The sequence below is a fragment of the Thrips palmi genome, unplaced genomic scaffold (genome assembly GCF_012932325.1).
Source record: "Thrips palmi isolate BJ-2018 unplaced genomic scaffold, TpBJ-2018v1 HiC_scaffold_12, whole genome shotgun sequence".
NCBI classification, from domain to species: Eukaryota; Metazoa; Arthropoda; class Insecta; order Thysanoptera; family Thripidae; genus Thrips; species Thrips palmi.
Genome location: NW_023144623.1, coordinates 2,141,483 through 2,156,896, shown reverse-complemented (window position 1 = coordinate 2,156,896; position 15,414 = coordinate 2,141,483). Strand labels below are relative to the sequence as shown.

Genomic DNA, 15,414 nt, shown 5'->3' with positions numbered 1-15,414 from the left:
CCAAATCTCAGCAACGGTTAGGGAGATATGGGCGCCTAACAAAAGCCCTGCACCTGTCCGGAATTACCCCAGCCTGGGTAATTCCGGACGACCTATGGGGCAATTCCGGACGCCCTTAAAATTTGACACCACTCGAGCTTACTTTCGCTTGTTTTGATGTCAGGCATGCTTTTAGAAGGCGTACAAGGACATTTGCTGCGAACTGAAGTGTTTGATTATTACTGAAAGCATATTATAAGGAATAGTTTCTATCAAAACCCCTAAATTGACAACACTGTCTTGAGTAAAGCTCTTAAACATAGCTGCAATACTATTTTTCGTTCTTTCTTTATCCTTCTTAACGGTGGGGATGCATGTCCACAATTTTGAACCCACTACCTTAAGGTAGTGGGGTTTGTCTGAGGATGTCTAACGGTTTGTGGAAAATGAGGCTTAGATGGTTTGGGGCAAAAAAAAGTGTCTGTGGAGTACTGACTAGTTTTGATCAACACCTCTCGAAGCACCTGAAGCCGCAATAATGTCGTTAGTCTAGCAGACGTCAGGGGGCGGAGCAGCTGCCAATGATAGTTATGTCAAAATCCAACTGGTGGGAATGGGTCAGTCCGCAGAAACGTGGATACCCCAACCCCACTGGCGCGAATTTCCGCATGTTTGAAAAAGCTTTTAATTTGCATCTGCTCCACTCCATTACATCCAATCATCACCATTCTTGGCTTAAAGGCCTTCTCAATATTTTCTTCAGACATCGACAGTTTGGATAACCTGCAATAACACGTTTTGAAATGCTTGCACAAGTGACAGTGAGTGCTCGCCTAGTTGGAAGAACTAGTCGCGACTTGACCGCGGTCCCCTGAAAGGGTTATTCAGACCCTCTTGGCCAGCTACTGTGAAATCTCTGAAGAGGGTACAAAATGTGGGATTTAAACAAGACGGAGCCTCCATAAATGTAATCTAATTTGTTCATGTTAAATGATATCCTTCACTATACACTGTGCGAAAAAACCACAGTGAATCCCGTTAATTTTTTTGCCGGGATTTACTGTAGTTCAGAACACAGGATTTACCGTGCCTGGCTACAGTATCTACTGTACCTGGTACAGGATATTCCGTACTCCACTCCTGTGGTACAGTAAATCCCGTAGAAAGTACAGTAGATCCTGTTAAAAAAGTACAGTAAATCCTGTACTCTGAACTACAGTGACCGCTGTACTAATCACTACAAGATTTACTGTGATTTTTTTCCCACAGTGTACTTTGCAGTCAGTGCCATCACTACATTTGGTACAATTTGATCAACACTGCAAGGAAGACAGACACGATTGCGGAGGAGGCAACGCGGTCGCCAGCTCCGGATGAAAGTACTTCGGGCACGAAGCGCTCGGTCATGATCTTCTGGACGAGTTGAGCAGACGTTTTCAGGGTGCGAGTCTTGTTAGGGGAATCGTGGTCCACATGCACGAGGCCGAACCTGTACCTGCAAAAAGTTTAAAGACAGTTTTCAGTTTAAAAAATGGAAGAACGGACGATAGTCTTCCCAGGTGGCCGCATTTTTACGAGTTTCACTGTTCAAGGGGCAAACAACTTCGAAAAATTTTGTACGCCGTTATGTCAAATTCAAGTTATTTCAACGTTATTTCAAGGGTATTTCACACTGCCGCCAGACACTGCAAATCCAAGTGAAAGACAAGTCAACACTTGAGGCGTAGACCAATTTGTCCTACGCTTGCAAGTCCTACGCTTGATGTGTTTGACGCTTTCAAGAGTCAACTACACTGTGTCTCACGCATGCATGTGTAGGACACGTCCTACAACAAACTATGGGGAATTTCTTGTTGTGGACCCACACTTCCAGCCGTCGGACATGCTGTGGTCGACACTTCTTGCAGGTGTTGAACACTGTGTGGTCGACACTTCAAAGCGGTCTACGCCTACAAGTTTCTACTTGTCCTACACTTGGATTTGCAGTGCAACGCTATATCAAGTTATTTGAACGTTCCTCGCGTTATTTCACGGGAAACTTAACACCAAATTCAAGTTGTTTGCCCCTCGTTCGTTCTATCGCTTTTATTTCGAAGTTTCGTTCAATAACTAGCGATTAAGAGGCTAATGTGATTCCAAATTGTTGCATCTGTGTCAGCAATAACAACTTATCACGTTTACCTGTTTTATAACGTACTCTTCAAATCCAAAAGCGTACATTGTATGCTCTACCTGGAGCATGCCTGCAAGCACGCTCTAGCTAGCGCATGCCTGCCAAGCATGCACTTACGAGTGCATACAAGCCAAGAACACGCCAACTGAAGCATGCATCTAGTGCATAAGGGATAGGGAGTTGTCTCTTGGCATGTATGCACTAGCAAGTGCATGCTTGGCAGGCATGCGCCAGCTAGAGCGTGCTTGCAGGCATGCTCCAGGTACAGCGTACAATGTGCGCTTTTGGATTTGTAGAGTAAACTCCAGTCAACCCGTTCACGGAAATTGAAATAATGAGACATTTCAACTTTCGGCGATACAATAAGCATTATCAAAAGGAAGGTCTCACACAAATGTATCGCCGATAAAGGGCGATACTTATCACCGAATAAACGGTCAGACATCAGCGAGACTGGCCCTTGTTTTCCTGGGTGAAATATTACCCTTGCGGCGATACACTTAAGTATGTTTTTCGGTCAAACAATTATGTCTAACCCCTCAGAGGGTGTGAGATGTATCACGTTTTGATTTGCAGAGTCGGTATTGTGCTTCGCCACGGCTTTGAGCTACTTACTCGTATGATTCCCATTCAAAGGAGTCGAGCAGGCTCCACGCAATGTAACCAATCACATTGCATTTGTCTTCATGGATGGCCCGCAGCATCTGTCTGAGATAACCCTGAAAATTGGAAGAGTGCTCTGTTTTATGTCCTGCCATTCGATAACGTAGTGCAACCTGGGACATTCACTCATACTCCTACGGTCGTTCGGTCTGCCTAAGAACGCTGGGTAATAATCCACACGGCAGAAGCAGCGCCTGAGATTCCCAGGCGGCACCTGAAAAATATACCTCTTTTTCCAGGGTGGGCCTGGGAATCCCAGGCGCCGCTACATGCCGTGCACGCTGTTACTAAAGGGCCAGGAAGCAGAAAAAACAGACACCTACATAATTGTCATTTATCCGCAGGAACAACATATTGTTTGCAGGGAATGCATGCAGACTATGAAAAGTTTAAAAAGTCAAAACGATTTACTCTGGACTATTTCTGTGGCTGAATGCATTTAGTGACCATAGACAACGGGGCCATGTTTACGTAACGAACCAGTTGAGGTTCGTCCGGAAACAAAAGAGAGCGGTGCTGGGGTCGGCAGGAAGTGCGGGCATACAGGACATGAGCCCCGTCCCGTTTGAGCCCCGATGGTCTGACCCCCGACCTGAGCCCCAACCTGAGCCCGGGTTGAGCCCCGACTTAAGCCCCGACCCAAGCCCCAATTTCCAGAGCCCGGATTGAGCCCGACCTGAGCCCCGTTTGAGCCCCATTTGAGCCCACTTGAGCCCATTTGAGCCCCGCGACCTGAAATCACGCATTTTTGCATAATTTATTGCTATGGGGCTCAAGTGGGGCTCAAATGGGGCTCAAACGGGGCTCAGGTCGGGGCTCAATCCGGGCTCTGGAAATTGGGGCTTGGGTCGGGGCTTAAGTCGGGGCTCAACCCGGGCTCAGGTTGGGGCTCAGGTCGGGGTTCAGACCATCGGGGCTCAAACGGGACGGGGCTCATGTCCTGTATGCCGAAGTGCGGATGAGAAGCGCTCCTACGGTTTTATTTCTAGAAATAAAATTTTATGACTGAGCAAACAAGATGAAACTATTCTGGACCACTGAAGGTCTGAAAGTGTATCTAGCCTTACTTACACTCAAGTAAACTTGACGGTGGTGGTCGTCGAGGCCGTCCTCGGTGTAAGATCCGATCCCGTTTTCGGTGACCATGATGCTGATGTCGCCGTAACGGTCCCTCAGCCATAGGAGACTCTCACGGATGCTCCAAGGCGTGGCCTGTGCAGGCAAGTAGACTGTTACCCAGGGGAAAGAGGTCCTCCAATTTGAAGTCCTCAATTGTGGACCCATAATGAATGGAAAAAAAAAGATCCTTTAATTTTTGACCGAACTTAGAAAGCGCTCTGGACCCTTGTTAGGTCCTCCCTCACCCAAAAACCAAACGTGGTCTATCACACCAACTGATGCGCTCAAATGGATGCCATTTTGCCCGCATCAAATCGACACTTCCTTTGTAGAATAATCTTAACTGCGAGAGTAGATGCTAAACAATTGTAACTGTCAGAGCGGACACAAGACAATCCTAATTTTCAGTGTCGATTCTCCCTATCTGCACATGACCTGAAAAGCTGTCTTTTCTCAGAGACAACGTCCACATACTTCAAACAATTACTTGCCGAAGGACGTGCTATCCTCGTAAACATGTGGACATCGTGTTTTAGGGATATTACGATTCAATGATTTGCACTGAAGATTAGTTCATGAACACTTTTAGGTACCTTTGCAGTTAGGATAGTTGACAGTAAGGATTGTCTTGGATCTAGTCTAGCAGTTAGGATTATTTTTGTTAGGAGGCGTCGAAATGGTGTGGTCCTTAGCGAAGCCCGTTACTCCAGTGCGGTTGAAAAGTTTTGTCTCTGTGTGTGTGTGTGTGTGTGTACACTACTCCTCCTGAACGGCTCGGCCGATCCGGCTGAGATTTTGCAGGCTTATTAGGTATGTTCTTGGCTCGGCACACGCGAAATCTCACTATCCTAGCTCAACTGGTTCAGTTTTTATAGCCGAAAAACACCTAAAAAAACGGCGAAAAATCGAGTTTTCTGCAGGTAGATCACCTCTATCTTGAAGAAAGGAGGATCTGGGGGGCGGAGCCCCCCAGCCTCGACAAGTTAGAAAAATACAAGGGTCAAGATCGTGTTATCTGTAGATGAAGCAACTCTACCTAGAATTAAGGGGGGTCTGGGGGGCGCCAGCATGCAACACGTAAGGAGTAACCGACGATGGACAAGCCAATGCCTGCCGAAGGCAGGCTAGCGCCGCAGGCCAAGGTAAGTACGCCAGGCGCGGATTGGAGGAACAGGCCGCGAGACATCGCGAAGCCTGTTACGACAAGACGCGGTCTGGCGTAAACCTACCTTGTTATTTTACACACATCGACGCCTCCTGGCTCTATAATAGTCCTGCCAGAGTAGATCTAAGACAATCCTGACAGTGTACGTCCGTCCTAATCAGCATGAGTAAGATCTTAAAGGGCCCAGTACCAGCAACCCAAATAAAACACTTCCCAAGGGACAGAAAATTGTCACTTTGACGTCACATGATGTCAAACTCAGGTCAAATTTATGTTCGTCAAAATGACATCATACTGGACCATCAGACTGAGTTAATTTTGACATCAAGTTGATGTCAATTGATGTCATTGTGTCAAGTGGTGTTAAAATTATTTGTTTGGACTAGCAACCTACTCCGACTCTCCCTTCCGATGAAACCTGACTTGGTGAATATCACCTACTGTATGCTTTCTCTGTCAAATAGCGAACGCTGCTGCGCCGTAGCCGGGATTCGAACCCGACTCCTTGGCTCCGTAGGCGAGGTCTTTACCACTACGCCACTAAGCTACATGGTAGCTGTGCCTATCTCTACCTTGCCACACTGTTCTCCCAGCTAGGCGCTACTTTGAGGGCGGCATAAGAAATGTTTTCGCCCGTGGCTCAAACGCTTCAAAGCCTTGATGGAGCTTCCACGATGTAGCCCCACAATTGTGACTCGTATTCTAAGATGCAGGTCGTTTGAAATTCTTGAGGCCTGTATGGGCCTGTAATGTATAAATATTATTTTAGAGTGAGCGTGAAACTTAATGATTTGCCTGGAAATTCTTGTCAGACAACCCAAGTTTGAAAATGTGCAAAATTTTAGATATTCAGATAATATGAGTACTAAGCGAGTTACCAAAATACAGATACTTTTCGGATCAAGGTATTATAAATGCGATCGTAACACGCAGGACAAAGTTTGAATGTTCAGAAAAAAATTGAGCGGATGATTTTGCCGCGCCATTTGCTTAAAATAACACAACCTTAATGCGTTCGTAGATGACATCAAACAGAGGTCATCGTGACTAAATCTTCTCTCAGCTATTAAATTGTTCAACATTTGAGTTCCTTTAACTCTAAACCAAATACTTGAAACAATTTGGACTTTATCTTGTAATTCAAGTTGTTTTGCATAGGATTGTACCAGGTCAAATTGACATCACTTGAGGTCACTGTATCTGAGCTTGACAAAAATTGGTTAAATTCAAGTCACTTGACGTCAATGTGACAATTTTCTGTCCCTTGGGTTACGTGCGAATAAGTGCACGCTGGCCGCTCGCCTGTCGGTGGGTCGTCGGGGTGGAGCGCCAGAACGCCCGAATCACGGTCGTACGATGGATTTCCAGCAGACACTGGGGTGCCGTCCGTGGCATCCAGGCCGAAGTACGCGTTCAGTCCGAGGAAGTCCAGGGTTCCTACAACACGAGCACATTCGTCGTTTTTCAACATTGTCCGTTTTATGGGGCACCAAGGTTAAAGTTTTATTTTTCTATTTTGAGGACGAAAGCTCTGTCAAACTGCAATTGCCACAGTCATTTCCAATAAAGAAACTTATCCCAAATATTTTGCGATGAAAATTACAAATCTGCAATGAAAATTATAGCTTAATTTTTCAATGAAGTATCACTTTTTTTCGATACTGGTTACAAAGAAATTGTCTTTAAAATTATAGTAAAACCAAATAACGTTACTACAAAAGGTTCTTTTGTCGCAGAAATTAAGGGGTGGTTATTGCAAAGTAATTCACAGTTGTAGTCCGATCGGTCTGTCCGTAACAGCACGAGCGGTGGCAGCGCGATAGCCGAAATTCTTAGAATTATACCTACATAAGGGTTGTTTTGGCCACGTTTTTAGCTGAAATCTCAATTAGAGACGTAAAGCGTAAGACATGAAATGGACCTTACGAAGTATTTTGAGCCTGCGTAGTACAAACTAATTTACTTTCTTATACAAGTCGACGCGTCCTAATAGAATAATCCTAACTGTGAGAGCAGATCCAACACAATTCTAACTGCCAGAGCAGATACAGGACAATACTAACTGACGGAGCAGATTTATCCCAACTGCAGATGTAACTAACATACCATGAACAGTGCTTTTTCACATGACGGGGAAAGCTGTCTTTTCTCAAAGTCCGTGACGCCCACATTCTTCATAAAATTACTTGCCAAAGGACTTGTTAAAAAGTTTCATCCTTATATAAATTTTTTAATACGTGGACATTGTATTTCAGAGAAATCGCGATTCACTCATTTGAAGCGGGAAGATAGTTCGCGAACACTTTCAGGTACCTCTGCAGTTAGGATAGTTCTAAATCCACACAGACAGTTAGGATTGTCTTGAACCTACTCTGGCAGTAAGGATTATTCTTATAGGAGGCGTCGAACTGACAACAAAGTTTTACAGTGTAGCTTCCGCACCGTTGATGAGCGTCTTCTCGGCCTGCGTGAAGCTGGGCAGCCTGGACTCCTGGAGGCCTTCCTCGGCGCACTTGGCGTCCACGGTGCGGCGCATGAGGGGAGGGTAGTCGCCGCGCAGCAGGGGGTCCGCCACCCAGCCCAGCTCGAACGTGTTGCGCCGCTCGGCCGCCTGGATGTCCTCGTACCGACTCGTCTTGGGCCGCGCGAAGTAGCTCTCCAGCGAAATACCGACGCGGCCTGCAGCGGCAGACAAAATTAGTTTCACCAAGTGCAGCAGGGTGCGCAGACGAAGCAAAATTAGTTAAGAGATTTTCCAAGACTGCAACTGCGCTGGCCAATTGATTCGGGATTTTCTTCAATCGATGTGAAACTTCAGTGGCAGTTGGGCATAAGGGCGTAAGTCACATGGGAAACCCATTAAAAATAGGTTGTTCTGTCCGATGACCACTCACTTGACTCCTGAATTTCGTTGCTCTCGAACGCTCGGAGTCGAAAACTTCGACTCCGTGACCTTTTTTTAGGCACGAAGTAGCCTTATAGTATCCCCCAGGATTCAGCCTCGCTGGGATTTGATCGCGTGGCCCCTTATGCAAGTCGAAACCTTTCTGTACGATTTTGATGAGATTTTGCAGACTGGTAGAATTCTGAGACGTGATTTCAATTCTGGAATATGGTTGAAATCTTAGCGATAAATTTTGAGAAAATTGCCGTCAAAATCACTGTTTCCATAGCAAAGCTCGACTCGTCAACGAAAAGGGAAGAGAGAGAGGGGAGCCGAGCCAAACCCAACCAATAGCATGGCTCCTTTTCGCTTGTGTACAGGTTACCCCAAAAACGGTCGCTGCTTTGAAAAAGGACGTTCGAATAAAAAACTTTCCGCGACCGTGATAGAACAGATGTAACAATAGCACAAGAGGGTTTTTTGGACGCAGTCTTTTCATTGGCACTGCCTGATGAAAATTTTTAATGGGAATGTCTTTGCTCATGCGCGGAACATTTGTTTGATGTTTCTTTTCATTCAGTTAGCACGATGACCACATCGCTCCACCTCGCGACTTTCAGTGCTCATGTTCCTCGAACAAGACTCACCTGCGATTCGAAACCATCCCTACTGAGTTTATAAAGTTTGTCAAACCAACCGTCGTGGTGTTATTACGTTGTGAATGAGAACTATTACACATAATTGAAGAAAACATGACTAGAGAACCGCCTTTTGAAACAAGCCAAACAATTCAACGTCAGCAACAATGGCGGGGCAGTTTTAAGGCGCGACTACTCGTGTTTTCGGCTTCGCTATTTTCGCAAGGGCGCAGTTGCCGAGAAGATTGTTGCCAACCCGCGAAAGTTAATTTACTACCTCCTTTCCCCCACGAACATTTTAATAATGATTGACTTCAAAGATGTTCCAGTGTGGAATACATTAGCATTGGAATTTTTCGAATTTTACGGCATTTTGATTTGATTTCTTTTTGTTGCCAAGTTTAAATTTTGACGGGTGGCACATCGACCACATTGGTACCCTTGCCATTCGTACCTAAACCACCCCCTATCCCTTTTACACAACTTTTTTCCTTTCTCCACACTCCTACACAATAACTATATTGACTTCGTGACTCCTAGGATTTCTTGAAATCGTATTTTTAATTTTCGTAACAAAAATAACGCAGAAAACTTGATTTTGTCTCAATTTAAAACTTGTGTTGAGGAGTCGAAAAAAGGTGAGTGTTCGAGAAGGGACTGTAATCCAAGAATCCAGTTTACCATTGATTGAATAAAGCCCTCATTCAATTGGACTGCGCACGATTCATTGGAAAATGTCAAAACTTATTTCGTTGATGATTTTGGTGCGGAATTATTGCTTGTGTAGGAAGTACGTTCATGGGGGATTTATAGCTGACTGCGCTGAACCTACGAAGGTTACCAAGAATCTTCGGCAATTTACTACAGTTCCTTGAGCACTTGTTCTCATGGGCATTTACGTTAATTTCAGAGATTTACTTTTAAAGTGAGGTCAAGTAGTTCTCCTGGACGAACCCAGCACCAACCTCCTTGCTCTGCAAACTGCTTGTGGTAGAGACGATAGGCCCTGGCGTGAGCCAGAATCATGTGGTGCACTGTCAGATACTCGTCGCGGCCTGGGCTCCTTTTGCCTGGAGCGAAGATGCCGTAGCCATACACCAGCGTAGCGAATATGTGGGGTTCGTTAAGTGTAGTCCACCACTTCACCTGATTCATGAAATGTCGAAATGTCACATTTGTAAAGTCTTAAATCGACGAGTCCTAACACAATACTCGTATTTTGCAATGCAGATCCAAGATCCAAGGGGGGCAAGGCGCTTGATTTCGGCTTACATTGTAGCTTCAATTTTCATGCCATGTTTGGTATGTTTTCGAGGATACTGCTGACAAAAGTGAAAGAGTTCAAATTCCGTTGCAATTAATTTCGATATGACTAACATTCTTCATATGAGTTGAGCTTTATAACCCATGTCTCCAAGAAAGCTTTAACCGAAATTTTATAATCAGATTGCCCGAATAAACACCAGGAAGACGAATGCAGCCTCGAATGGTGAAAACTTTGATTTGAACTGTGGATGGTCGAAAGATGGCACGCTATACTCTGAAGCAAGGAGGAACGTAAAAAGATGCCCTTTTGAACGTTGGATCGTTGCAGACGTTCGAGTGCTATGACACAATCGTTTCAATTTGAATGGAGACCTTATCAGGTCGGCTAGGCTCATCTGCAGCTGACTCTCATTGACACAAATGCGACACAGAGACACTGTATTCCGAGTACTCAATCCAAGGGTTTTAAAAAAACCCCAAAAACCCCTTTTGGGGGCCCGGGGTTTTTCAAAAAAAAACCCGAAAAAAAACCCTTTTAAAATTTCCCGGCCTTTCCCCCCTTTAAAGGGGGGAAAATTGGAAAAAAAAAGGGTTTTTAAAGGGGTTTGGTCCAAAAAAACCGGGGCCAAAAAGTTTTTGGGGGGGTAAAAAAAAAAACCCCCGGTTTTGAAAAGGGGGCCAGATAAAACCGATTTTTGGGCCCGGAAAAACCCTTGAGAAAAACCCGGAAAAAAAAATTTTTGTTTTTAAACAAGGTTAGGGGGTTTTTCCAAACCGGTTGTTAAATAGAATTCCCCTTTTTTCTCGTCTTAAAGTTTTTTGGATTAAAAAATTTCCAGGGAAACCTGAAAAAACCAAAGGGGCCTTGAAAGCGAACATGCAATTTTTTCAAAATTTTCAAAAATTTTTCTTAGCCAGGTTTTTCCTTAAAAGGGCGTTTCAAAAAATTTTGGGGTTGGCCCAAGGAAAAGGTTTCCCCTTAAAAAGCCTTTAAATATTGGGATTTTTTCCCGGTCTTTTTTCCCCTTAAAAAAAAAAAAAAAAGGCAGTTGCAACAAAAACAAAGGGAAAAGGTAATTTGTTGGTCAACAGCGGTTTTGGGCCTTTTTAACCGCCCCCCGGGCCCCATTTCCCGCGGGCCCTGGGGTTTTCCCGTGCCGCGGGGCCCCCCCGGTCCCCATTGGGGATTGGAAAAAAACCGGGAAAATTTTTAAACCCCCCTTTCTCTTTAAATACATTTTAAATTTTAAATCAGAAAGCGTTTGGGGTTTAAAATCAGGGGAATTTTTTTGCCATTTTAAAACGAAGTACTTGTTTTAAACCAAAATTTCAATCAAAAAAAAAATTTTTTCAAATTGACAAGAAACCAAATTTTTGGGGCATTTCTCACTCCAGTTAGTGCGAACCACTGTGTCTCACGGACTCTCATTCCCAGGAACATGACATCCCCTTGAAACGAACGTGACACGTTCGTTTGTTTGATCATTGTCACGTTCGTTTGAATGTAAACAAGCTGTTTTTTGGTCCAATTCACAGCCAAACGAATGTGACACAATGCTCAAACGCTGGAATGAGGGGTGCGCTTACAAGCGTAATGTCGAGTAAGGACTTGGAATCGCCAGCGCCACCTACCCGACACCCCCCTTTGGGGGGGGAAAAAAACCCTTTCAAACTATTTTAGGCCTTACAAAGGAAAGGGGGCTTGTTTAAAAAAAATTTTTCCCAAAATTAAAAAAAATTTTTAATTTGGTTTTTTAAAAAAAAAAATTTTTTTTCCAAAAAAGGGGCCCCCCCCCCCGGGGGCCTTTTGGGGCCCCGGGGCCAATTTAAAAGAAAGGGGGGGGCCCCCGGGCCCGGGAATTTGTTTGGAAAATTTTCCCCGGGGGTAACCCCCGGGGGGCCCCCGGGGGGTTTGGGGGGGGGGGTTTTTTTTTTTGGGGGGTTCCCGGGGTTTGGGTCCCCCCAAAAAATTTTTCCCCCCGGGGGGAAAAAAAACCCCAAAAAACCCCCCCCCCCCTTTTTTGGGGCCCCCCCCCCCCCAAAAAACCCCCCCCTTTTCCCAAAAAAGTTTGGGGGGGGCCCCCCCCAAGGGAAAAAAAAATTTTGGGAAAAAACCTTTCCCCCCCCCCCCAAAAAAAACCCCCGGGGCCCCCCAAAAAAAAAAAAGGGGGGGGGTTCCCGGGGTTTACCCCCCCCGGGCCCCAAACCCCTTTTTTTGGGGGGTTTTTTAAAAAACCCTTTTTTAAAAAGGGGGGAAAAAAATTTCCAAAAAAAAAAAAAACCCCCCCCTTTTTTTCAAATTTTTTAAAAAAAAAATTTTTTTTTTTTACGGGGGCCCCCCCCCCCCCCGGGGGGGGGGTTTTTTTTTTTTTTAAAAAAAAAATTTTTTTTTTTTCCCCAAAAAAATTTTTTAAAAAAGGGGGCCCCCCTTTTTTTTCCCCCTTTTTAAAAAAAAAATTTTTTTTTTTAAATTTCATGGCCCAAAACCCGGGGAAAAACCAAACCCCGTTTCCCCCCCCCTTTTTTTTTTTTAAAATTTAAAAAGGGGGCCCCCCAAAAAAGGGGGTGGCTTTTGGGGTTTTAAATTTAAAAAATTTTAAAGGTTGGGGGTTTTTTTTTTTTCCCCCGGGGGGAATTAAAAAAAAATTTTTTTTAAAAAAAAAAACCCCCCAAATTTTTTAAAAAAAAATTAAAAAACAAAAAAAATTTTTAAAAAAACCTTGTTCCCAAAAAAATTTAATTTCCCCGGGTCAAAACTGTATGTGGTGTAACTGTGCCCCTTTTCTATCGAGTTACCGATGGCAAACCGTCTGGTAGGTAAAAGGCCTTACCGTCTTCGTCCCACGCTCCCTCCACTTGGTAGCTCAAAGAGCCTGCACCGAAAATGAAGCCGTCTGGTAGACGGTAGTTTGCGTCGTCGCTTCCATTCGAGAGCTTCGCCGGAACCTTCAAACAAGAAATCTGTAATGAGCTCAGCAGTTTCATTTAAATTCACGAAATTCAAAAACTGCAGCCAAGTTCAAAAAATTCATAAAATTTTTAAAAAAAATCTGGAATATTCAAAAAATTTTATTAAAATTTGTCAAAATTCATGAAAATTCAAAAAAAATTTCAAAAAATGTGTGAAATTTACGGTCATGTACACCAAAATTCAAAGAAATTTTCCCCCTTTGGCAGTGATTGCGCATTCAAATTTTAATTTTTGGTTTGAATCTCTAACCAGGATCTCAACTGTGGGAAAGGGCCCAAATTTTTTGTACACCTTGATTTATTAAAAGCGAAAGATGACAGTCGGTCGGACAAGTTTCTGCCCTGTGTTTGCAGGACTCCACGAGATCATGTTTTCGTTAGCAATGAGCGATAGAAAAGTCTTATCTACAGATGCATACTTGAATCAGTTCACCCCTAAACGTTTGCATCTGTGGTTGTACTCATCCTAGTTTTATATATATCTTAGATTGTATATAATATGCACCTGTAGATGCATAGCCTACTGAGTTCACATTTCAGGTTGTAGTGCATGCCTTCCCATGCGTTGGCAGGGCATTGTTTTATTTTTTCCCTATTGGCTAATGAGAACAGACAGTGCGATAGGTTATTAAATCGCACCACAGGGCTATTGCCCGAAAACATTAGCCGGTACAATTAAGCCCTCATGATTTACCAGACATTCATGACTGTGAGGTACTTTTTCCACTACATTGTCTTTAGGCCGGGTTTTACCCATTTGAGAAAGAAAATCTGTTAACGAACGGCGGTGCACGTTTCGGAAAATTGGTTTTCCCTTTTTTGGAGTTAATCAGCCAAATTAGTTATTTACGAAACGAAAGTGACCGACGGGGTGCAATGTTAAAAAAATCAGTTTAATTTTCATAACATTGGTTGGCATTTTTTTCACAAACATTGTTATGAAAATTAAAATCACAAATGATTGTAAATTGTTTTACAATCACGTTATGAAAATCATATCATGTATGAAATTCATATTCGCGTTTGCGAGGTCATTTTAGAGCAGTGAAGCAAAAGGACAACTAAGGGTTCATGTATATGAACACCAAGCGGCCTTATGCCTTTATTGAACCGATTCTGCTTTTGATCAGCGGGTTTCGAAACCGGGATCTTTGACTTGGGTGCACTGCACGCTCTTTACCGCTGTGCTACCACGTCCCACGGGAGGCGGAGGGTCAGCTACTGATGACTAGTTCATCGCCCCTTGGCCACGCCTCTTGAGCTAGTTATGAAATTGTACAATCGGATTCGGAAATTACTATTGGTGCTCAAAATCCACATTTAAGATTCGCAATTTTCAGAACATGGTTTTAAAATTACCAACAATTGTCAATTTTACGAAATTGTTTCGAATTTCGCGCATCAAGTTATGAAAATTGCAATGTTTGTAAAATTCATTATCAGATCCGTATTCGTAAAATTGTCATCAAAATGCTTTGAAAATTCATAACTTTTTTAACAGTGTGCGCACTCGCGTAATAGTCGAGTCACTCTGTCTGTAATAGCACGCCTTGTAGCAGCGTATTAGCGGCAATTCCCCAGATTTTACCTATTTTTAGTGTGTTTTGGGGTGTTAAGCTAGATCCCGATTAATTTGAGGCGTAATATATATATTAGCGTACTCTACAAACTCAAGTGTGCACATAAATACACTTCACCTGAAGTCTTACCTGGCATGTGCACTCCAGGTTGGCGTGTATTTGCCAAGTACACGCCAGGTGGCGCATGCCTGCAGGTTTACTGCTTCCGAGGGGGCAACCACTCTAGAAATCTTGTGTCCCCTTAGCGCTGGAAATATCTGGGAAATATGGAATCTTTCCTCAAGAAAGGCCAAAAACGAGCTAATTTTGGGCGTAATATCGGTGAAAATCTCGCGAAATTCGACGAAATCTTTGACCTTTAGAAATCTTGTGTCAAAACATCCAAAGTGGTTGCCCCCTCGACTGCTTCCCGGTTCAACACGCAAAGAATAGGGAGCTTTAGCAACAGTATTCCTGCGCCACCTGGCCTGTACTTGGCAAGTACCCGCGAACCTGGAGTGTACATGCATGTGGGCTCCAGGTTGAGTGTACCATACGCACACTTGAGTTTGTAAATTCGGGTCACAGGTTATGACAGTGTGACACAATGCTCAATCTTGTCACTTTCGTTCCAACGTGATGCCATGTTCCTGGAAATGAGAAAGTTGTCACGTACCTCGCTTACGTGTAGAACCGACGGCTGCGCGCTGGCAACGACCAGTACGACCAAAACGACAGCCTCCTTCATGATTACGGAATCGGCGACTGACGACGAGTGAAGCTGCGCCCCGCGGCTCAGACCAGACACTCTCGACAGAGGCGCCACGCAGGAGCTTTATCGATGACAAAAGCGGTCCTTTTCTCCCACTTCACCGTGAGAATCACGCCGGCAAGGCTCGACGTCGTCGGGAGCAGACCCACGTAGCCGCTCCATCAATGATAATGGCGGTTTGGTGGCCCTGCACTTCTGCTTCATTGAGAAATCGGAGTTGTTGATC

The 15,414-nt window shown here is 44.2% G+C and overlaps 1 protein-coding gene across 1 annotated transcript in view; it reads right to left on the bottom strand.

Annotated features, from left to right (window-relative positions):
• Positions 1-15,164, bottom strand: part of LOC117640435 — a 44,874-nt gene extending 29,710 nt beyond the window's left edge. Inside the window, exons 1-10 of the mRNA XM_034376939.1 lie at positions 15,093-15,164; positions 12,719-12,833; positions 9,999-10,043; positions 9,587-9,805; positions 7,542-7,778; positions 6,373-6,536; positions 3,887-4,027; positions 2,768-2,871; positions 1,277-1,474; positions 692-762 (exon numbers count right to left, since the gene is read on the bottom strand). Of these exons, the coding sequence (XP_034232830.1) occupies positions 692-762; positions 1,277-1,474; positions 2,768-2,871; positions 3,887-4,027; positions 6,373-6,536; positions 7,542-7,778; positions 9,587-9,805; positions 9,999-10,043; positions 12,719-12,833; positions 15,093-15,164 (1,366 nt within the window). The remainder of the gene's footprint in view (positions 1-691; positions 763-1,276; positions 1,475-2,767; positions 2,872-3,886; positions 4,028-6,372; positions 6,537-7,541; positions 7,779-9,586; positions 9,806-9,998; positions 10,044-12,718; positions 12,834-15,092) is intronic.
• Between the last annotated feature and the right edge of the window lie 250 nt (positions 15,165-15,414).